Below are 23,453 nucleotides of genomic sequence, written 5' to 3'. Positions count from 1 at the left end.
CCAAACATATTCGGTTCACTTTGATATAAAGCTGCAGCTTTATATCAAAGTGAACCGAATATGTTTGCCAATAACCAATGTCATGATAGAAGTAACTTAAATGATACAATGCCTTAATTGTCACGTTTTTTGATTGATTTTCTTTTAGTTGATTAATTCTCGATCACATCCAACTACTTTTTTTAATCTTGCAGCATTCTTCACTCAATGATGGGTCTGCAATATCCAACAGTCTTCCATCATCACCTGCTAGTTTTGAAAGAGAAGTTCACCATGTCACATTAAGACGAGTGAACATAGTTCAAGATGTCCTGAATATCTTCATGGACCCAAAAGTACTAAATGTTAATCTAAAAATGAAAATAACAAATGAGAAAGCAGTGGACAGTGATGGTGTGTCACCAGATGTGTATTCTACTTTCTGGCAGCACTTTGTGGCCCAGTGTGAGGGCGAAGATGAAAGAGTGCCCAGGCTGCCACCCGACTATTCAGAGAAAGAATGGCAAGCTCTTGGTAGAGTTTGGTTGAACGGATACCTGGACCACAATATCATACCCATCAGACTTTCCCCATTTTTTATCCTTGCTTGTTGTCAAGGAGTTAGTGCAGTGGATGAAGAACTGTTGATGATGTTATTTTTAAGATTTCTTTCAGTGTCTGAGCGAGCATCTGTTGAAAAGGCCCTACAGGGCAACATGGATGAAACTGATGAAGACTTGCTGGAGCTCTTCTCAAGAATGGGCTCACACAACCTGCCTTCTAAACACAACTTACACACTTTGCCATTTGAAGGTTGGCACACAAAGCTCTTCAAGTGCCAAAGTTGATAATTGACTGTTTTCACTCTGTTATTCACAATGCCTTGTCAGCACTCATTACCAAAAACAACATAATGGAACTGCAGGAATCAAAGAGAACAACTAACAAGAAAGTTGCCCAGATGATTACGCCTTTGACTGAGAGCTTAAATCAACAAGAGCAGTCAGCCCTGAACTACCTCTTTCACTATGTGAGAAGCACTGACCAAAGGAAACTGATGATCATCTTATGCTTCTGCACAGGTTCAACTGTGCTGTGCAATGACACAATTGAAGTAATGTTTAATCAGTTATCTGGTTTAAGTCACAGGCTTGTGGCACACACATGTGGAGCAGTTCTTAAGTTACCATGCACCTACAGCTCATACCCCGAGTTTCGTGCAGAGCTGGATGGCATCCTGTCTGGCGACTGCTTTACAATGGATGTTGTGTAGTGAATGTCATGAATCTTTCATATTTAATACCAATCATAGGGTTTTTGACTTAGTCATGGCTCACAGATTGGTATTTAACAAATAGATTCATACAATCTTACTGAACAATGATAGTATAATATCAATCATGAATTTGCACATGACTAATGTAATACAACTACTAAAACATACTTCTACATGATTTATTTGATCTTAACCCATCTCCCTGTCGTAAAGAAATACTTAGTATGTGCAGATTCATGATTGATACTGTACTCTGCTTACACCTCTACAAGCATAGAAATACAAATTGCCATTTACACAGTTTGAAACTTTATTCAAAACGAGTAAGAAAGGTCTTCCTTCGTGTGTAAACACTTTTTCAGGCACAAGTTTTGATGTTCACTGTTACTTGACGTTCACTGTTATTCAGAAATGCATACATGTCTGCATTTAACAAAATTATACCTGTTGACTTACCAAATTGCTACCCATGGCAAATTTTCTTGGAGCCTCATTGAAACATGCTGTGATCAGGGGCTGAATATTGTTCATCAATAAAATTGTTGAATACCTCATTTATATCCTCTTTTTGATTATTTTATTGTAGTTTTCATTTGATGTATGTCTTATATAAAGCTTGACACTCACATATACATTTAGTACTTTGTGCATACTTTAACACTTTTTTAAAAAAGTACCGTAATTTGCTGAATGCAGGAACACATTCTTTACAAGGTCCCACTGGTAGGTACAACTTTAACTGCCCACAGTAATGTTGTCGATCTGTGACTCATCGCTGTCTCTAATGCATTTAGCATACAGCCAGAGATCAGTCCTTTCTCCTGGGCAGCATAGTTCAAGGTCCAAAATATCACTGTTTCAGCAATCCAGGGAAAACAGCAGGCATACACCCAGTTTATGGATTTCAGAACACACAGAATTAGGAGCAATAGTATTCCTAGGGACTTCAATCTATGTCCATATAAATAAAACAAGACCCAAAAGTCTTCTTGAGTCTACTATTGTGATGTTATTTTATTGAACTTCAGCTACATAATCTACTTTAACTCTTTCATTAATCAGTATGATGTCTGAGATTTTGTTGTTTTGTTCAGATGTATGCACAGGTAGTTTCAACCCAAATTAGAGGGAGGATCTGACCTTATCTCTCAAATGTAGGTACAAATCCAAGGCTTGATAAGCATCGGCTGCAAGATGCAGATGTGACTCCACCATCAGAACATTGCAGAGGTTGTAAATGTCTATGTCACATGGAACTGCTGGTCTGAAGGTACAATTACTCAGACACAACTGTACATCGGCTCTTTCTGCTGGGGAAATGCAGTCAATGGTTCCGTAGAGCTCTGGGAACATGTACATGATTTTGGGTCAACCACTTGGTACTCTGCTGTTCTTTGATGGTGTTGGGATTAATGGTTGGTTATTAGCATTAAATTACTGTAAGTAATAGATTACTGAATGTAATAAATCAGTGGAAGTAATTTGATGAAAAATGTATATTTTTAATGGAAGTAAACGATCATTTACTGATTTACAACTCCTAAAGTAATTGAGTAACTACTTAAAAGTGAATAAATGATCAAAAATGTATTAATGAAAAAGTATTAATTAGAATACATTTATTTATTTATTAATAATAAATTGGGGCACCACCAGAAAAACTGGAAATAGCGAATACCAAAATATCAGTCTCGTTGTAAAAAGGTTTAAGTAAGTTAATATTTCTCTGTAAAAATATAACAATCTTAAATAAAAGGGAAGGTGTGAGATCAGAGCACAGACTGTTACAAACCAGTGAATTGTTAACAATAAATACACAATAATCACCAAGAAGTGTTCAATTCAGCTAACAGGCGTTTATTAACAAAATGTATTAATTCAGAAATAATTCATAAATCATCTCATAAATCAACACATTCAAGTAGCAAACGAAATCCAACACGGAGATCTAATCTATTAAACAGCAAACATTATGTACAAAGAGTGTGTGTGTGTGTGTGTGTGTGGTCTGGAGTGATGAGGGTGATGGGTGTAATGACCTTGAACGTCCACCAGGTGGAGGCAGACGTCGGCGGGTCAATGTGAGTGGGTGTGACGACCTCGAACGTCCACTAGGTGGTGGATGAGTTGGGATCCTCATCCAAGATGGCAGCTCTGATGCAGTTTCAAAGAGCCAAAATAGTGGCCTGGTTGCGCTCTGCGGAGCAGCGTTACCGTGGCGATTGGAAGATGCTTTCCGAGGTCACGTGACGACCGGACGACGCCGTCAGTCCGGTTCTGAGCTGGAGTTTTAACTGGATGTCGGAACATGTAGTCAGAACTCTGGTGATCTATCGTTAGCGGCACAAGTTAGCGGTTCGGGTGCTAAGTGTGGCTATGTGTATGAGCGTATCTGGAGCAGATAAGATGAGCGAGGCGTGCGTCAACGGGTTAATGAAAGAGAGAGTGAAAGAGAAGGAGAGAAGAGTTCTGGCGAGGTTCTGCTAACACGAGAGTCCAGCAGTTATCCACATTAGCTGGGTCAGCTGCTCAGACCGTCTCAGCTTCGGTTAGCGGCGGGATAACTCCTGAATGCTCGTGTGCGCGTACAGTGATTTGCGTAGATGGCACATCTTTCTACCTATTCTGCCCAGACACAGCCTCTTACTTGGTCAGAAGGTGGGTGGAACGAGCCTCCTTGGCCAGGGAAAATCCTTTGATTTGCGGCTGCGGGCAGGTCTTTAGTGTCCCAGGGACAGGAAGACCTGAGTTGCGTTTTGCAGGGTGGAACACCCCCCGTGTTCCACCCTGCAAACGCGCTGTGAGTGACCTGGCACTTCTTGCGTGGGTGCAGAAGCGAGTTTCAGGTGAGCAGGCACGGAGAGCTGCACGGCTGGAGGGGAAGGAAGTTGGCTTGCAGCTGTGTGGGTCCCGTTGAAGAAAAAGAAAAGAGAAACAAAAGTACGTTTCCACGGCTTCTCCAGCTCGTCCTGCCAGTTGGAAGAGTTCCGGCCCAGTCAGTCTGAGTCAACACGTGGCCCTTTGTGTCCCCATATGAAGTTCTGCGACTGGATCAACGCGAGTCCGTCTTGGAGACGGTTGAATTTTCACGTGTTGGACTTTTATAGTTGTGCGTCATGGTCCGACCCCTGCTGCGCTCAGGCTGTGTCTTAGACAATCTCCTTGGGCTGGTCTCAGGGTTCCAGACCATGGGTTTGGCGGAGTTGATGAATCCCCCTGGTGGTGAGCTGCAGGGATGCAGCTTCCGAGGTGGGGGCTCCCTGGTGGGGGGTCACGTGACCAATGGCAAATTTTTCCAGTGGTGACCACATGTTTCTTTGTTCTCAAAGAAACGTGGTCACCGCCCCCCCTTTGTCCGGAGGGGATGAGCATGGTGATCTTAGGCCCAACAACCTCATCTGCCCCCCATGTTTCAGAGGTTTCACTGCTCAAACACGTCATCAACATGATGAGGTGATGACTCTCACTTAAATCAGTGTGTTGGAGGAGGGGAACTTCTAAAACATGCAGGAAGGAGTCCACCATGCACTAGAAAAATTGGGTAGGCCTTTTGACAGAAGATAATTACACAATTATTGGTGGTTGGTTTCTTGATAAACAAGTGATATGCATTATCATCTTGAAACAGAAATCACAGAAATCCTTAGCCCCATATACACTCCTAACATTTGCATTAGTATAGCCTAAAAAACGAAATAGGCCCATGCTAATGTTAGTTATAAACATGGATGGCTTTTAAATAGAAATAAAATCAACAACATTACAGAATGACAGTACATATTTGGCTTACCTGGATTATGGCCATGAAGCAAAATTGAATTAGACATTTGTCCAAAAAAGCACCATCAAACACACCCCAGTCCTTCAGATCAACAAACAGCGCGACGTAAAACTCCAGTGATTCCCTTCTGAGGAAGCCCCACCAGCTCTCTATCCTCTGATTAGCCGTGCTTGCCCCTTCAATGCAGCTGTCAATAGCAGAGATGTCCTGCAGATTCGGACGGAGAAAACGCTGAAAGTCTCGGACTTTGACATTCTCCGTACCCCGGTCGCCTCTGACAATCCTGGGACAACCCACTTGTCTATTAACTGCCTCCATGTAGTAGCCTCCAACTATTTTGGGGTCACTGCTTGTTTTAAATGCATTCATCCAGACAATTTTCCGCGAAAACTCGTTGATACAGCCATTAATACAGATGCCATATGGCTTCAGTTTAAGGTATGAGTCCAGATGCCAAATATGATTGGGTCCTTTAGCAAAATAGCTTCGGCGATGCAGCCGTCTTGTTCTTCTAAGTTTGACACCTCTTGGGTCAAGTTCTTTCAGGATTAAACGAACGTCTTCTTTCCTCACATGTAATCCATTTTCCTGGCATTTTGTGTACATCTATCTGTACCCATGGAGCTGGCCCGTTGTTTGTAACTGTTCATTAATGAAAGTCACTAGCCGATGGAAACAGGTGTATCCCTTGCGCCGAAACAGATTTCGAGACTTTAAAATCCATTTTAAATGTCTGTTTGACATAATTTTCAATTCAATTCAATTCAATTTTATTTGTAAAGCGCTAAATCACATCAACAAACATCTCAGAACCTCTTACAATGATAGAGAACAACAGAACCCAACTAAACCTTCCAGAGCAGCAGATGGAACAAGCAACAGTGGAAACCAGGAAAAACTCCCTCACAGGAAGAACAGTTCATAAGAACTCCCTCTTCAGGAAGAAAGCGTGGGGCGGAGCCTAGACTCTGGAGGGGGGGGGCATCCGCCTTGACCGGTTGGGGGGAGAAGTACATGGGATAGGACAGGGAGAGAGAGGAATAGAAGAGGGAGAGAGAGAGTGGCAGACAGGCCAGAGAAGTACAAATACTAAGAAAAGTCTATGATGAGCGTTGGTCTGATGATGAACCAATCTCAGTCTGGAGTTTAAGGGCCGTGCCGTTGCGGTGGGGTCCCGCTGCTGTGGTGGGGTCCCGGTGCTGTGGGGGGGTCCCGGTGCTGTGGTGGGGTCGGGTAGTAGGACCGTGGTAACTCCACTCTGGGAGTCTTGGGTCTGATCCCCTGGATCCTGCTCCCCTCCTGTCAGTATCTGGTGGCTCCAGTAATGTTGTTACACAGAGAGAAAGAAAGAAAGAAAGACAAGAAACAGAAGCTCCAAATGTAGAGTTCCTCCCTTTAACGGGAGAGAGGAAATCCCCTCAGCAGTCGAGGCCTAGAGCAGCTCAACTTAGTGCTCCTATTTTATTCCTAATGAGAAGCTCTATCAAAGAGAAAGGTTTTTAGTCTCCTCTTAAATAAACTAATGGTGTGGGCCCTTCGGACCGAGGCTGCTAGTTGATTCCAGAGTAAAGGAGCCATATGGCTGAAACTCCTGCCTCCTCTTTTACTTTGAAGGACTTTAGGGATTACCAACAGTCCTGCATCCTCAGAGCCAAGGGCTCGTGGAGGGTGAGACCCTTCTAGAAGTTTCTCCATATAGGACGGAGCCTGGTGATGAAGAGTTTTAGATGTGATCAGAAGGATGTTGAATTCTATTCTAGATTTGATGTGAAGCCAGTGTAAGGATGCTAAGACTGGGGAGATGTGCTCTCTTCTTCCAGTTCTGGTTAGTAAACCTGCAGCAGCGTTCTGCTCTAGCTGGAAGATCCTAACAGAGGAGTTTGGACATCCTGACATTAGGGAGTTACAATCATCTCATCTTGAAGTCACAAAGGCAGGAAGCATTTGTTCTGCATCTTTGAAGGACAAGAAGTTTCTCATTTTTGCAATATTCCTTAGATGGAAGAAGGCTGTCCTGGAGACATGTTTAACATGGGACATAAAGGACAGATCCTGATCAAAAATAACACCCAGGTTCCTAATATCACTGTTAGAGGTTAAGGTAATATTATCTAAGGTAATCAGACTATCTGAAAAATAATCCCTGAGCTTTTTAGGACCTAGGATTAGAACCTCAGTCTTGGATGTGTTGAGCATTAAGAAGTTGATAGACATCCAGGACTTAATGTCCCTGAGGCAGGACTCTAGTTTAACAAGTTGGTCGGCCTGATTGGCTTTAACTGATAAATAGAGCTGAGGATCATCTGCATAACAATGAAAGTCAATGTTGTGTTTCCTAATAATATTTCCGAGTGGTAACATATAGAGATTAAACAATATGGGTCCGAGGACGGAGCCTTGTGGTACTCCACACATGCATTGAAGATTTGTTATTTAAATGAACAAATTGAAACCGGTCAGATAAATATGATTTAAACCAGTTTAAGGCTAAGTTTTTATTGCTGATGGCATCTTCTAATCTCCTTAAGAGTATATTATGATCAACAGTATCAAATGCGGCACTAAGGTCATCAGCAACTAAAAACAAACTACAAACTACTGTAAATGAAAGCTGGATTTTATAGGCATAAAATGAGCCTTTTAACGACTTCATGTGAAAGAGAACTTTAATCAGTGTGTTTACCTAGGTTACCATGGAAACAGCTTTCAGAGCTTCGTTCTATCATTGTAAACCTCCATTCTTCTCCAATGTTGAAGCTTTTGATTCAGACACGTCCAGAAATAAAGTGAAAGGAGCAGAAATTCACAGTGTAACGCCCAAATATTGAAAAATAAGACCCAAACTCATACAGGCGTTATTTATTTCCCCTCTATGTCCACTCTGGAGCTCTGGACTAAAACAAGACGGATGTGAAAAAACACCAATAGAGACAAGAAGAGACGTAATGTCTTCTGGCTCTTTGGTGCTTCAGAGGTTCAGGTCAGACTAGATGGAGCGACCCGGACTAAACCACTGGGACAGTCCGTCTCCTGGTTCCTGGACGAGGCTGTCAGAGCGGAATTGTTGAAATCAGTGACGTATAACATTTTGGAGTGACGCAATGACGTGGCTCTCACTTGGCTCCGGTAACGGTGGAAAAAGAACCGGTTCTTTGGTGGTGCTCATTTAAGAAGTGGCTCTGGCACCGGCCGTGAACTAGAACCTGGTTCTTTTTGGTGGAAAAGCCCTATGTGAGTTATTTATAACACAGGATGGTTAATCAATGGAAGGAAGACAAATCTGAGGGGCTACCCAGGAGCCGAAAGAGCCGACTCTATTCTAGTGAACCAGGTCAAAAGAGCCGACTCTATTCTCGTGAACTGGGTCAAAAGAGCCGACTCTATTCTAGTGAATTGGGTCAAAAGAGCCGACTCTATTCTCGTGAACCGGGTCAAAAGAGCCGACTCTATTCTAGTGAATTGGGTCAAAAGAGCCGAATCTATTCTCGTGACCGGGTCAAAAGAGCCGACTCTATTCTCGTGAACCGGGTCAAAAGAGCCGACTCTATTCTTGTGAACCAGGTCAAAAGAGCCAACTCTATTCTCGTGAACCAGGTCAAAAGAACCGACTCTATTCTAGTGAACCAGGTCAAAAGAGCCGACTCTATTCTAGTGAACCGAGTCAAAACAGCCGACTCTATTCTAGTAAACTGAGTCAAATGAGCCGATTCTATTCACGTGAACCAGGTCAAAAGAGCCGACTCTATTCTAGTGAACCAGAACAAAAGAGCCGACTCTATTCTAGTGAACCGAGTCAAAACAGCCGACTCTATTCTAGTAAACTGAGTCAAATGAGCCGATTCTATTCACGTGAACCGGGTCAAAAGAGCCGACTCTATTCTTGTGAACCAGGTCAAAAGAGCCAACTCTATTCTCGTGAACCAGGTCAAAAGAACCGACTCTATTCTAGTGAACCAGGTCAAAAGAGCCGACTCTATTCTAGTGAACCGAGTCAAAACAGCCGACTCTATTCTAGTAAACTGAGTCAAATGAGCCGATTCTATTCACGTGAACCAGGTCAAAAGAGCCGACTCTATTCTAGTGAACCGGGTCGATAGAGCCGACTCTCCTAAAAGGTGTGAATTGCATATTTTTAATAACTGAGCTATAGTGTAAAAAAATTTGATAAACATGAGGAGATTCACCCGCTCAGCCGTGTGTGTGTGTGTGTGTGTGTGTGTGTGTGTGTGTGTGTGTGTGTGAGATCCAGCTGTGCGCACAGACCCGCCCATTCATCGAAAGCAGTCGGGGGTCGCGCGGCGCGCCTCTCCGCTCCGGATTGACCGGCCTGCGGTCCAATGAAAGCGCGTCAAAGCGTGACTCACCCCGCTGCCGTTTCCAATGGGGGAGCGCGGAGGAGAGGCGGGCCACAGGAAGCACACTTGGTTGAATGACCATTAAAGCAGCAATCGGCGCTAAATATGTTATGATGTCCAGCTCCAAACGCGCACCGAGCGGGTTGTCCGAGGCTGCGGGAGCGCACGCAGGCTTGCACGAGAAATCGACACCTGGCGACATGCCGCCGCTGCTTGTGCTGCTGCAGCACGGCCCCGGATCCTCCGTCCGGCTGGAAACCAAACCAGGAGCCGCTCTCGGGGGGATCTGAGCGGTGATGGACAGCTGTTGGACATAGAGGCGCAGAGGTTGGCGGTGAATTGAGCGTGACGCGAGGCTTAAACCATGGAGCTGCAGGCGGTGTTTCGTGGCTGCCAGAGGAAGAGGAGGAGGAGGAGGAGCGGCTAAGGGGATCTTGATGCTGCTGCTGCTGCTGCTCCTTTCCCGTTGCATCTCCAGCCAGAGATGTTTGAATCACAGGTGCACCAAATGATCCGGGATCACTAAAAAAAAGCAACAGCAACAAAAAAACATGCCAACATGTGATTTATATTATTTTTGGGCACCTTTTTGTCTCCTGTTCTGCACCTAAACAAGAAGACAGGAAATGGATTTAATTTGATGGCGCTGCGCTGTCATCTCTGGAGACAATCGGAGTTGTGTGCGATGCTTTTAATTTATCTTCTGCGAAGCTGCCATGCAACATCTCCATGGATGACAGCTAATTGGGCCCAGTGATGTAGATCCTATGTTCCCATCTCTGGTGGCCAAACTGGCTCCCTTGTGACTTTTGCGCATGTTCAATTGTTTCCTTCCCCAGAGCCTCCCCTGGTTTTCATTTGGAGTAATTGTTTTAATTTTATTTAGTTTGGATATTTGCCTCTAAAAGTTGAGCACAAACATGAATTGAGGATTAAAACGCGGCTGTTTCAGCAATGGAATATTCACTTTGGGAATAACCCCCCCACCACCACCGCACACACACACACACACACACACACACACACACACACACACACACACACACACACACACACACACACACACACACACACACACACACACACACACACACACACACACACACATATTGTGGGACAAAACTTTTCCGGATTGTTTGTTTCTTCAGGCACAATTGAGTCAATCCTGCCTCTGTGCGCCACTATGTCCAGATCAAACAGTGTCAGCCCACCGGGACTCGGTGCTCCGGGGCTGAGGGGAGGGACCGAGCACAGATCTGCTTGGGGAGAGTCTGAGTCTGTGGCCAACGGGTGCCCATACTCAGCCAGATCCCCGCGCAAGAAGCTGAGCAGGGCCAACAGCCGGTGGAGGGAGGAGGATGACGATCTGGACCACCGGCCGCCCGGGAGATCCTCCACCACCGTCAGCAGGGTCAGCTTCAGGTCCAGGTCGGCTTGGCAGGACCATGACGAGGAGAACCGAGGAAAGAACCGCGCGTCCTCCAAGCGCCCGGACGGCGAGTTGAGACCCAAGTCCGTGGAGCTGGGTTTGGACGAGCGGAGAGCCAAACCGAGGGGCGACGACAGCGAGGAGGTCATGCCCGAAGTTCACTTCTCCGCGGTGGCATGCTGCAGCAGCGTCATGCACATTTTCAAGTCCAAGAAGTTCCAGTCAGAGAAGTTGGAGCGGCTCTACCAGCGCTACTTTTTCCGGCTCAACCAGAGCAGCTTGACTATGCTGATGGCGGTACTGGTGCTGGTCTTCACCGTCATGCTGGGCTTCCACTGCTCCGGCGGGGCGTCGGGACCCAGCGTCACCTCCGTGCTGGTCTTATCCGTGGCCATCTTCCTCACGCTGGTGCTCATGGTGGTGTGCAACCGCAACAGCTTCCACCAGGACCACATGTGGGTGGTGTGCTACGTGGTCATCCTCATGGTGTTGGTGGTCCAGGTGATCGGAGTACTGCTCGTGCAGCCCAGAAGTGCCTCCGAGGGGATCTGGTGGACCGTCTTCTTCATCCATGTCATCTACACGCTGCTGCCCGTCCGGATGCGCGCCGCCGTCATCACTGGAGTTATCCTCTCCTCCATCCACGTGACCATTTCTTGGCTTTTAAACGGGATGGACAGCTTTCTGTGGAAACAGGTATGTCACACAATTCCATAAAAAAAAAAAAAATATCGATAGATAAAAACTAAAAGAAATAAAATCAAAAAGAAAAGAAATATATATATATATATATATATATATATATATATATATATGTATATATATAAGTCTCGAAATTGTGTGCAAAGTTGTGGGTTTTGTAGGCATCTGCATGTTTTCATCCTGACAGGTCAACATGCATCTGGGATGTTTTAATGAATAGTGCACAGCTTTCCTAAAGGACAAATTAGAATATAGTTCTAAGGTAAAGGGGTCCACTGCCACCTGATTCCATCCATCCCAGATTACTCTAGGTAAGGGCAGGATACACTGTGGACAGGTCACCAGTCCCATCACAGGACAGACACACATTCACACCTGGGGGCAATGTAGACTCACCAATTAAGCTTTTTGAACTGTGGGAGGAAACCAGAGTACCCTGAAACTCTCACACACACATGGGGAGAACATGCAAACACCACACACAAAGGTCCCGGCAGGTATTTGAGCCCAGACCTTCTCACCTGATTCCTGACACACTGTCCCTGAAGGTTCAATGCTTTAAAACAATTGTTCTCAAGAAGTGGAGCCAGTTTTGCCTTTGAGGCACATCTTGCAGTGACTTTATCAAGACTTTAGGTTACTTTACTTTTGCTCAAAATCACATTTTATTACTGAATATATTGTAAGTATAACAGAGATGAATTAAAATGAAATAAGCTTTACTGTAAAACCACAAGTTGCACAGTATGCATGTTATAGTTTGCAATATAACAGTTACAGACTACACAAAATACTACCAAAGTTGTAATTAAAACCTTCCTATAGCACAAGAAGAGTTGAATAGTAGAGAGTGCACGGTGGCGTTGTCCTCTCACTCCTCTCACTTGCTCTGGGTATTGTAGATTCTTCCTCCAGTCCAAAAACACATGTTTTACGTTAATTGTCCCTAAAGGTGTGAATGTGAGTGTAAAGGGTCTGCAGTGGGTCCAGCGTCTACCTGCAATTGGCTTTAATGACCTGCAACTGTGAATTTCATAAAGCTGTGTGATAAATGGATAAATGGATCCCAGCAGCAGTTTTGTCTCTTCATGTGAAAAATGTTAGGAAGTCGGATTCAGCCTTGAGTTCCTCCTTGATGTCTGTGTTCTGAGAGTTCAGGAGGTCTGTGAGTGTGCGATGGGGTATCATGTCAGAGTGGAAAACTGTGGGAGATTTGACACAGTCATGTGATTAAATGTAGATTATCACGAATCAGGCTTAAGTTTAAAGCTAATCACACTCCGGGCAGTGGGTGGTGCTCTCACCTCACAGCAAGAAGGTCATGGGTTTAAATCCAGCCCGGGGTCATTCTGTGTGGAGTTTTCGTGTTCTCCCCATGTGTGTGGGGTTAGGGTTAGGCTGAGTTGTGTGTGTTTCCCCCCCAGTACTAAAAACATGCCCCGGATCTCCCTGAGCAAGACCCTCGGCCCCCCAGCTCTCCTGAGCGCTGCTCTGTGTGGCTGCTACTCATCTCCGATACAGGCAACTGGCAAGGAGACGTGTGTTTATTCAGATTAACATGTGATTTGTGAAAAGCAATCAGGTCTTAGAAAAATTACAGAAATAGTAATGTTTGTAACTTTAGTTGACTTTTACGGCAAGAGTTTTGTGATGGGTGTATAACAGCGGTAAGTTAAGCACATGTATAGTAATACAGATTTGCATGCATTTCCTTTTTTCCTTCTCATTTGTCTCAGTAAATCTCATTCCCATTCGTTCATCTTGACCACGAGAGCTTTATATGTATATCAAAGAAACCTTTGAGTCGAAGCTGCACACTGTAGTTGGTCATGTGGTCATTGCATTTCTTTGGAGAGAGGTGACAAGATCTTTCTTCTTTCACTTTGAATTTCTCAACAGATTCTCATTATGTGTCTTCTTTTCTGCGATCTAAAGTCTTTAAGATCAGAGCACAGTGATCACATAGTTTTGCTTTTATCATAATAGAGATGAACCTAAGATATGAGATCATATTGACTCTCAACCCCTGAATGTTTACTTTACTGCACATTTTAATACCTTCCACGGAAAGGAGGTCCTTTATAAAGTAAAAAAACAAGGTTGGTTTAATATCTGCATTGACAGTTGTTGGGAAAAACTGTAAAACAAGACAGATTACAGATTGTTTTACTTAATTTGGATTTGCATTAATTTCATTTTTGAAAGTTTCAAGGTCAATAGTTTATTTTAATGTTTTACTGAATGCACACATTCCTCATAGCTTCCAAATGCCCACGGCTGGATTTTTACAACATCATTGTTACATAGGAACATGGGAGTTACATAGGCCTCCAGGCTGGGTGCACATTATCTGCTATAAGATCTGTAAATGAGCTTAATTATCCCTCATTATTTGGAGTTAGACTAAATTTCATCGTCTGAGTTGTTCATAAGCGGTTCTGTTGTGTGTTTATGTGTCTGTGGTTCGCTGGAGCTTCTGACTCTTCAGCTCCTCTCTCACACGTAAGAGTGTTGGCAGTTGATCTAATTTGCCAGTTTTATCGAGTCCCGTGTTTCTCATAAATATTTCCTGTAACAACAAAGCTCTCATACAGCGAGAGTCCTTATGAAGACGTCAGCGTTAACGTGGAGAAAGTTTCCCGTAAGTGTGTTTTCTCCAGATTGCCCTTGTGAAGGTGTGCAGCGAGTCCAGGAACTCCAACAGGTCCATCCTTGAATTTTCTACTGAATTTTAAGGCCAGAAATATCTATGGCATTTTTTATGAGGCTGAGTTTACAGTTTGAGGATTTTCCATCCATCTTCTCTACTCACTTTATCCAACTTTATCACTTTGTCCAAGGGGGCTTGAGCTGCACTTGATCAGTTATTAGACCGGAGAAACCGACAACTATTTACACAAATACACATCCAGAAGGAACATTGAGTCAATTATTAATCTGAAGCAGCTACACACTGTTTGGTTAAGCCCCTGCTTACATGACAGTGTTTCAAGTGAAAAGGCATTGTGTTTGCGTTTTCGTTTACAAAAAGTTTCCCGTTTACAAAGCAACGTATTGAGAATGATGTCCGTTTACACAGAAACAGCAGAAACCCTTAACACAATGTTAGTTAGCATGCCAGGCCAATATTGTGCACGTTTTTCAACATCATCACATCAACAATATACTACATATCGTGGAACAGTTGCAGCTGTTGTAAATTAGAAAGAGCGCTGGTATTCAGCAGAGCAAATCTCAACAGAAAAAGGTTGTGTTCAGTAGAAGCTTCTCAGAAGCAGTTTGTCCTTCAGAAACCACGTTTTGAAACTCTGTCATGTGATCATTGTCTCAATCGAAGCTTAAAGACTGGAGGCAGTTCTTCATTCTAATCAACGGGTCTTAATCTGGCTCCATGGTGACCTGTCTGCTCCAAATGAGTGGCAATGAGAACTTTTCTCAGGCTGTTCTCCACCATCTCCACCATCATTCATTGATCTGCACCAGAGCTTGAGTTTTCTTTTTTTGTCAGTTTTTTCTTTGCAACAATAAAGTGCGTGCCAACTATGTGGATGTATATTCTGTGGCTTTCTTACATCCGTTTTTATATTTTGTTACGAGCGGTTGGGGTTGGTGGTGTGTGTGTGTGTGTGTGTGTGTGTGTGTGTGTGTGTGTGTGTGTGTGTGTGTGTGTGTGTGTGTGTGTGTGTGTGTGTGTGTGTGTGTGTGTGTGTGTGTGTGTGTGTGTGTGTGTGTGTGTGTGTGTGTGTGTGTGTGTGTGTGTGTGTGTGTGTGTGTGGTCGTGTGTGTGTGGTCGTGTGCATGCGTATGAGTGCGTTTTTATTTTTATAGTATGTGAAGCGCTTTGTGCTACAGCCTTTGTATGAAAAGGGCTATATAAATAAAGTTTGATTTGATCCTGCAATGTGCTAAGAATGGATTGTTGTGTGTTTATCATGCTCAGCCCAGGATACCTTGGAAATGTATGAATGAGTCAATGCAACAGTCAGAATTTCTTCTGTGAGTCAATAACAAACTGCTGAAAGGAAACTGTGTTTGCCATTGAGTTGCTGCAGTCACACTTTAATTTTGATGTGATTTCATACAAATTTGATTAAAGTGTTTATTCTTTATTACACTCAATATGGTTAAAACGGGCGCCTGTGTGATTGCTGCAGTCTGTTTGTGGAAGTGTCAGATTGTTTAAAATGTAGGTTAATTTGTGACCTCAGACCCTGTTCACATGACAACGTTTGACAATGAAAACTTCTGTTGTGTTTTGGGGTCCCTTAGCATGACAACATGCTCAGAGTGACTGAAAATGCTCATTTTAAAACCGGCTCCCAAGGTGGACCTTTTTGAAAACTCTTTGACTCCATCAGAGTGTTAACAGGGAAAAACACAACTTTTGAGCAGCGGTTGGGCTCAGCCCTTATGTAGCTGGCAGAAACGCTGCTACTGCACATGCACGCCACAGCTATGGTAAATAGTTGTTCTGCACAGGCACAAGTAGTTGGACAATATCAACAATGTTTTCCTCCAGCGTGTCATGACTCGCAGTCCATATTCTCCTGGGACTTGGTACTTTTATTTTGGCAGTCACCGTAACAACAATCTGTGCATGTCTGTCTTCCAATGGATCAATGTTAAATCTAGTTGAGGTACTAATTTCCAACATTTAAAGAAGCCTCAGCCTGTGGTATCACCATGCACAGCATCTTATATCTGCATTGCTACAGTCTCAGCACAAGTGACCTTGCTAATCTGAAAAGTAGTACAACGAAAGACTCCAAGGTCGCCCGATTTTGCACTTCTAAAGGAACTCTAAGGAGCCTTGCATCGAGATGCTTCATTATCCCAGGATCTTACACAAACAGCGGTTGTCCAAGTCAGCAACGAGCCGGATAGATGTGCTAAAAACAACAGCATGGTGAGGAAAGAACAACAAATACGTCAGCTTGTTCCCACACACTCGCATCAGCACATCAAATGACACTGTGAGTTTTAGCAGAAAATACAAACAGATGCAGGGTCACATGCCATTCATGCAGCAAAAAACTAAACTATCTGCCTGATTCTTGCTTACATAACTAAACGTTAGATTTCAAGAAGAAACACAAGGGTGAAGTGGAATCCTACATCCTTTCTGGACGCGGGGAACATTTTGATCACTACTGCATCTGTGATGAATGGAATTCCTCAAGATGAACCCCCTTTAATAAAAAGAAATGTTCACATGAAGGGTGTGTGTGTGTGTGTGAGTGTGTGTGTGTGTGTGTGTGTGTGTGTGTGTGTGTGTGTGTGTGTGTGTGTGTGTGTGTGTGTGTGTGTGTGTGTGTGTGTGTGTGTGTGTGTGTGTGTGTGTGTGTGTGTGTGAGAGGGTGGGTGTGTGCGCCAAAGCTATGACATTAAGGCCCCGTTTCCACGACAACGAATTAGAGTGTATCCGCAAAACTTTCTTCCCTTTTGGGGGGTCCGTTTACACGGTACCAGTGTTCTGATCCACTGTATCCACAAAGTTTTTAATCCGGCTCCCAAGGTGGAAAGATTCTTTCATCGTGCAAATCCCTCCTACAGAGACTGATGGAGGCTACAGAGCCTGTTACTGCTCATCTCTCCCTCCCTCCTACAGAGACTGATGGAGGCTACAGAGCCTGTTACTGCTCATCTCCCCCTCCCTCCTACAGAGACTGATGGAGGCTACAGAGCCTGTTACTGCTCATCTCCCCCTCCCTCCTACAGAGACTGATGGAGGCTACAGAGCCTGTTACTGCTCATCTCTCCCTCCCTCCTGCAGAGACTGATGGAGGCTACAGAGCCTGTTACTGCTCATCTCTCCCTCCCTCCTGCAGAGACTGATGGAGGCTACAGAGCCTGTTACTGCTCATGAGGGAGTCCTGCTCATTCAGTTGTAAACAAACATGGCCGACCCGTAGTGGTACGACCCGCGGTCCATATTCTAGTTTTCTCCTCCAGATCAGTAGTTTAATAGTTGAGACTCTCCCTGATATCATCCGGTTCCTCATCAGTCCATACGGATGTCAGGTTCTCTCCAGTTTCTTCACGTTTATAGTGTTTTGTTCTCTGCACTCATCTCTGTGTGGTTTCATTACAAAGTCAAGTAACAGCGCCCTCCTGTGGCCCGGCAGACTAACTACATCTTTGTCTTTGTGTCCGCTGCTGCAGTGGAAACACCCCCACTTTTATTTTTGCGGGTTAGGTGTTGTCACGTGAAACGTTGTCGTGTGAGCAGGGCCTCAGTGTGAACGGGGTCTGTGATGGGCTGGTGACCTGTCTCCATAGCCAGCTGGGATCACCTCCACCCGCCTGTGACTCAGTTGGATAAAAAGCTATTAAAGAGGGATGAAGATAGAAAACATTCAGATTTCTATGAGAAACTACAGATCAGCTCTGGGAATAAGAGCATCCATGCAGCAAACATACAGTCGTCATGCATTTTTAAATCTTTGCACCTAAAATCCCAACAATGCATGTGGACTCCCCACCGTTTGGTCAGAGGCTGCTCGAGGCGATGCTGGCCTCCAGCTGCAAGCCTGGTTTACTGAGCCCATCGCTCTCTAATTGCACACCTCTGGTTTTATCTCATTTTCAAACGTGCTTTTTTTTTTTTTTCATCCCCAGCTGATGCCAGTTGAGGTGATTTATCAGACTTCCCATGGCTCCTCTGGAGCCACAAAAGGCATAGAAAACATAGCTTGATGTATAAAATCTGATGTGCGGCGGGATTTTCTTCCTGGATTTGTTTTCCTGACTGTGTCATCTCGGTTTCTGCAACTGTTTCTCTTCTTCTTTGGACCGTCGGCCCACTCGGCCCAGTTGGCGGAATTCCAGCTGTAACAGCGTTTCCCGTCCATCTCCTTGAGTTGCCTGTTGTTCGTAATGTGTGGAAATCAGAACCAGATGTTCACATTTTCCCTCCTCTCGTTACCTGCCGTGATGCGCCCGTCCCTCCCGGTCCTGACCTGTTTCTGGACACACTTTGAATTTCCCTATGAGACTCTGCCGCCTCCACATTTTTGACCACTTTCCTCTCCACAAATGAGCTCTGCATGCTGTGGAGTGATGAGAGGAGAGTGGCCCACAGGAGAAGTGTCTGAAAATCATTATCTAAACGTCCTCTTTCACACCGTGGGGCTCGTGCCTTGTGTCTGTCCCCTGTGGTCGAATTCAAATATTTAGTTTCAGCCGTTAATTCCTTTTTGTGAAATTGTGTTTGAGGATGTGAGCCAGCCCGGGGCTGAGGAGGAGCGCAGTCAGAGGATGCTACTGTTGTAGAGACTTGTCTTTGAAGCAAACATGGATGCAGGGCAAAACCAGAGTACCTTTGAGAGACCATACTGACGCATTACCAGGCCAGAAAACTGCTCGGTACTCCTGTAACTTAGCAACAGATTCTATTCTACAAACAACGACCAACTTCTCTCTGAGCTTTCCCGCGGCCACCTGTATATTTTTACTTCCAGCCATGAACAGCATGGACATGACTTAGTGTACGGGGTCACATGACCTCTGCAGAAGGCTTTTTATCACTCCCTCCAGACAACAATAATAACAATAATACATTTGATTTGTTATGCGCTTTACATTTGGCAAACAAATCCCAAAGTGCTAAGACGCTCTTTGAATTTGTCCAGCACATCCCACAAACGCTCTTTCTGGTTTAGATTCTTGAAATTTGGAGGCTAATCAACACCTCAATTTGTTTGTTGTGTTAAAAAAACATTCTTGAATCATTTTTGCATTATCTTGCTGAAATAGACATATTTTGTTTATGGCACCAAGATGTGGAAATCGGCTGTGGTTTTCCAACTTACAGTTGGGTGGTCTCAGTCTTAGTTGTGCCACAGCACCGCCTGGTGAAAACTAAAGATGTACTGAGCGTAGTATTACTGGGATTTCATTCCCCGATCTGCAGTGTTGGGAAAGTTCAGTTTCGACATGAACGAGTTCAGTTCACAAATTTTAAAATGAACTAGTTCAGTTCATATTTCAACATTTTGAACTAAATTCCTAGTTCCAAAAACAAACTAGTTGATAGTTCTTTTTTTTCTCTATGTTGCTGCGAGCTATTACCCTCAGAATACTGGCATTTCCCCATCGTTGCCTCCCATTCAGTCCACACTAGTAGCCAGCTGCAGCTTCCCACCCCTACACTCTAAGTACCATGATTTCTGGACTATTCAATATAAGCTGCACCCACCAAATTTAAAAAGGAAAAAAAGAAATGTCGGAGTTACGTGATGCACCTGAACGCATCATCACCCAGTATCAGCAGCATGAAGCTTGTTAACCCTTAAAAAGCCGAGTCGTCCTCCACAGGGTTCAAAGCAAGTAAAACATAAACAGAGTGGCTTATTGTCTGGGAAGTACTGTAACCATACCATGAAGTATTAATGGTGGAGACAGAGTCTGAGGTAGAGCTGCTGTCTTCTACTTGTTTTTGTTGTGATGCTTCACATGTTGATGACGTAGGCGGTGGAGCCACTCTGGGGGCTGCTGTTGCCAGATTGGCTGTTTTCCCCCGACATGTTAAGGCCCGTTTACAGTGAGCCTTACTGGGTTTTCACTGGAAGGCTCTATGGAAATCTGGTACTCTCTTAAACAATGTTGAACTGTGAGAGCCGCTCACTAACACCAGAATGAGCGCCACTCACAGTGACGTTCATCAGGCAGAAATACAGAACGTTCAGTTCATGTTTGCCTAAAATATGAACGAGTTGATGAACGAGCGTTCATTGAACTCGTTCAGGCACAACACTGCTGACCGGTTCCCAGATATAAAAAAGACCCAGTCCGAGGAAGACTGCAGACGCAGTTCAAACATGTCAGCAAGGCCAAAACCATCTTCTTGTACTCATTCATCCATGTAACACTATCCTAAAGTTAGAAACAACAAAATGTAAATACTTCCTCTGTTTCTAGCAGCTGATTTCTCTGATGCTTAGAAGACAAATTAGCACGTTTTTAATCAATTGTGTATTGAGAGCCATCAGACGTTCCTGAGACTTCCTGAAGACTTCAAACCTTCAATAACGTTTGTTGTAAGCAGATCTTGCTGGATCATTGTCATAATGAGCGATGTAATGGATAAAAGCTTAAACGAATTAACAGCAAGCTGGCATCGCTCGCAGCATTGTGTCCAGTGTGTGGTTTCATTACATCACAACAAACAACAGCATCCAATCAACATGTTTCTACCGTTTCGGTGTAATTGGACATTGTTTTCAAAGTGTTGTTGTATCCAGGCAAAACTTTTCTGAAACACCGTGTAACTGAGGCCTTGATGTTTTTTTCTATTGGCATTTGTTCTTTTAAATAACAGCGCTCTTTCTCATGTCCCTAATTTACACCAGCAGCAAATGTTCCAAGATATGCCTATCGTTTATATGATGGTGTTGAAAACTTTGTGTTATATTGAACAGCCCTAGTTCAAAAAGGCTCTTTTCCTTCTATCCATAACTTCTATGAAGTGTTATCTTCTCTTGTTCAGTTGGAAGTCACAGCAGATATTCCTGCAGGCAGCTCGCCGCTCGCCGCAGTTTTGACCTACTTGTGTGACATTTAGCTGTTTCAAATATCAGAGTCACAAGTGGCATAGTTCGAACACAGAAGCACTAGTATCATTTATGAGCTTAATACAGCTTTATTTTATCAGTCGTTCTTGATATAAACTTTAAAGATTTGAACAGTAAAAATCCTTGAGAAAGACCTTGAAGGTTTTCAGACAGATTGTAAAACTTATTTTGTTGCACTCTGAAAAACAGAGACACCATTGTGCTCAAATTAAACAAAAATAGACAAAATTATAGTGGAAAAAAATAAATGTAGGGTCAAAAATGTAAGTCTAGAGAAGGAAAATGATCAAATGTATAGTATAATTGGGATGGATAAAAACCTGATTGACTTCACGCCAGGAGGGTTTAGTTCTTAGTTTTACTTTGCAATACACAGATTTTAATAAGGTGAAAAACATCATTTTCTTTTCATGTGTCCTTGTTGCTGTAATGACAGAAACACTATTCGACCAAGAGGTGTAAAGGTGATGGATAGGTTTCTTTGGTCCAAAGTTTGGAAGAATATCTTGAATATATTTTCATTCATGTACAAGTACAGGTATGGGTAATTTTTGTTTCGGTTTGATTCAAAGTAAAGGAATGAGGGGATTTATAAACAGACATACAGTACATAATGGGTCGCAAGAGCCCAGTTACTTGATAATTGTGAATTCATAAATCTTGGTTAAAATCAGAATCTACAGGGAAGGGCACATGTATATGTTTGTATAGAGAAAGTATACATGTGGTATGTACAGGTTGTATGTATGGAAGTATGAAATTGCAGGTATATAAGGGTGTGTATGTGCATATATGTACGTGGGAGTACATTTTAGTGTCTGGATATGTATGTATAGGGCCGTGCATCTCTCTCTCTCTCTCTATATATATATATATATATCCCTAATCTATCTATCTATCTCTCTATCTCTCTCTCTCTCTCTCTCTCTCTCTCTCTCTCTCTCTCTCTCTCTATATATATCCCTTATCTCTCTCTCTCTCTCTATCTCTCTCTCTCTCTCTCTCTCTCTCTCTCTCTATCTATCTATCGAGGATGTCCCGATCAGATGGGTAGATATCGGATCGGGGAGATATTGGTGATCTAAAAAAACAAACAACTTTTTCACGTCAGCTGCCGTAAAGCGAGCCCCGTTTGCTACCTGCCGTAAACTGATGTTCGCTACGTCACCTAATAACCACAACAATCAGGGACTACAAGCTCGGGTGGAGCTGCAGAAGCTAGAAGCAGGCGGAGCGGGGCCATAGACCTATAAAACTAGAGTCATATGTAGTGGTTTATGTGTTTGGTGCAGGACTCTACTTCTAAATATCTATGTGGTCTGTCTTCTTCTGTGTTTTTATTGTGTTTGGTGAGTCACAGCGCCCCTAAAGACCTGGCATGTGTACTACATGCCCTGAAGCCTCGTGTTGAGCCGTGTTCATAGTGATTTATTTGCCACAAAATCCAGGTGAAGTTGTTTAAGTTAACATAAATAAGAGATACAAGACTTCAGAGTGTCATTGAATTTTTGTTATTATGACTGAATAAAGTTTAAATAAGTTCTTAAGATTGAATAAGTGAGTTTTACAATAATTTCTAGGTAAACAAAGCTTCTGCCAATAGTGCTTTTGGCTTCAGACATCTTAGTTGATCCAAAAATACACTATTGAGTATATTTGCAGGGTGAGTATTCTGAAAAATCGGATCGGTATCGGGGGCCAAAAAGTGTGATCGGGACATCCCTATTGTATGTATATATATATATATATATATATATATATATATATATATATATATATATATATATATATATATATATATATATATATATATATACACACAGGTTTTTTTCTGCTTGCTGACTGGGCCTGTTATGTGATGCTGATAATGGTTGTCAATGCTACTTCATTATTCTGAGCAAGGGTGAGTTATTTCTCACCTGATATTTAGACTCACGATCACATTTGTTATGCTTGACAGCGGGTTCTTGTCAGTTGTTTTCTCTTTGCATTTGACTTATTTGTGTCGGTGGCAAGGAGCACATAGTTTAGCAAATACAGTATGTCTTTTGAAGTCAGTAAGTAAGCCTTTTTTTTCCTTTATCAGCTGAGCATTGAGGCCGATGCTGAGCGTGTGCTCAGTGCATGTGCCTGGTCAGGAGGATGACTTTTGCTCTGTGTCAAAAGCCAACAGTCAGCAGTTAGTGATGAATTGGCTGTGGCTCCTCAACAATAATGACATTTTAAAGTGCAAGTCAAGTCGTACTGCTCTAGCTGTAGATCACATGTCAACAAGTTATTATAAAGCTGCACTCTGTGCTGTCGAGGCCTCGGTGGGCTGTTCAAACAAAATGCTTGTCATTTGATTTAACAGGATCTA

The 23,453-nt window shown here is 43.4% G+C and overlaps 1 protein-coding gene across 1 annotated transcript in view; it reads left to right on the top strand.

Annotated features, from left to right (window-relative positions):
- Window positions 1–10,574: 10,574 nt before the first annotated feature.
- Window positions 10,575–23,453, top strand: part of adcy5 (adenylate cyclase 5) — a gene marked incomplete at both ends in the record, with an annotated part of 168,291 nt that continues 155,412 nt past the window's right edge. The window contains one exon of the mRNA XM_080478146.1: window positions 10,575–11,516. Within this exon, the coding sequence (XP_080334272.1) occupies window positions 10,575–11,516 (942 nt within the window). The remainder of the gene's footprint in view (window positions 11,517–23,453) is intronic.

This window comes from Lipophrys pholis, assembly GCF_963383615.2.
Source record: "Lipophrys pholis genome assembly, chromosome: 13".
Taxonomy (NCBI): Eukaryota; Metazoa; Chordata; class Actinopteri; order Blenniiformes; family Blenniidae; genus Lipophrys; species Lipophrys pholis.
Note: the sequence above shows the minus strand (reverse complement) of the source record. Positions and strands in the feature narration are given on the sequence as shown.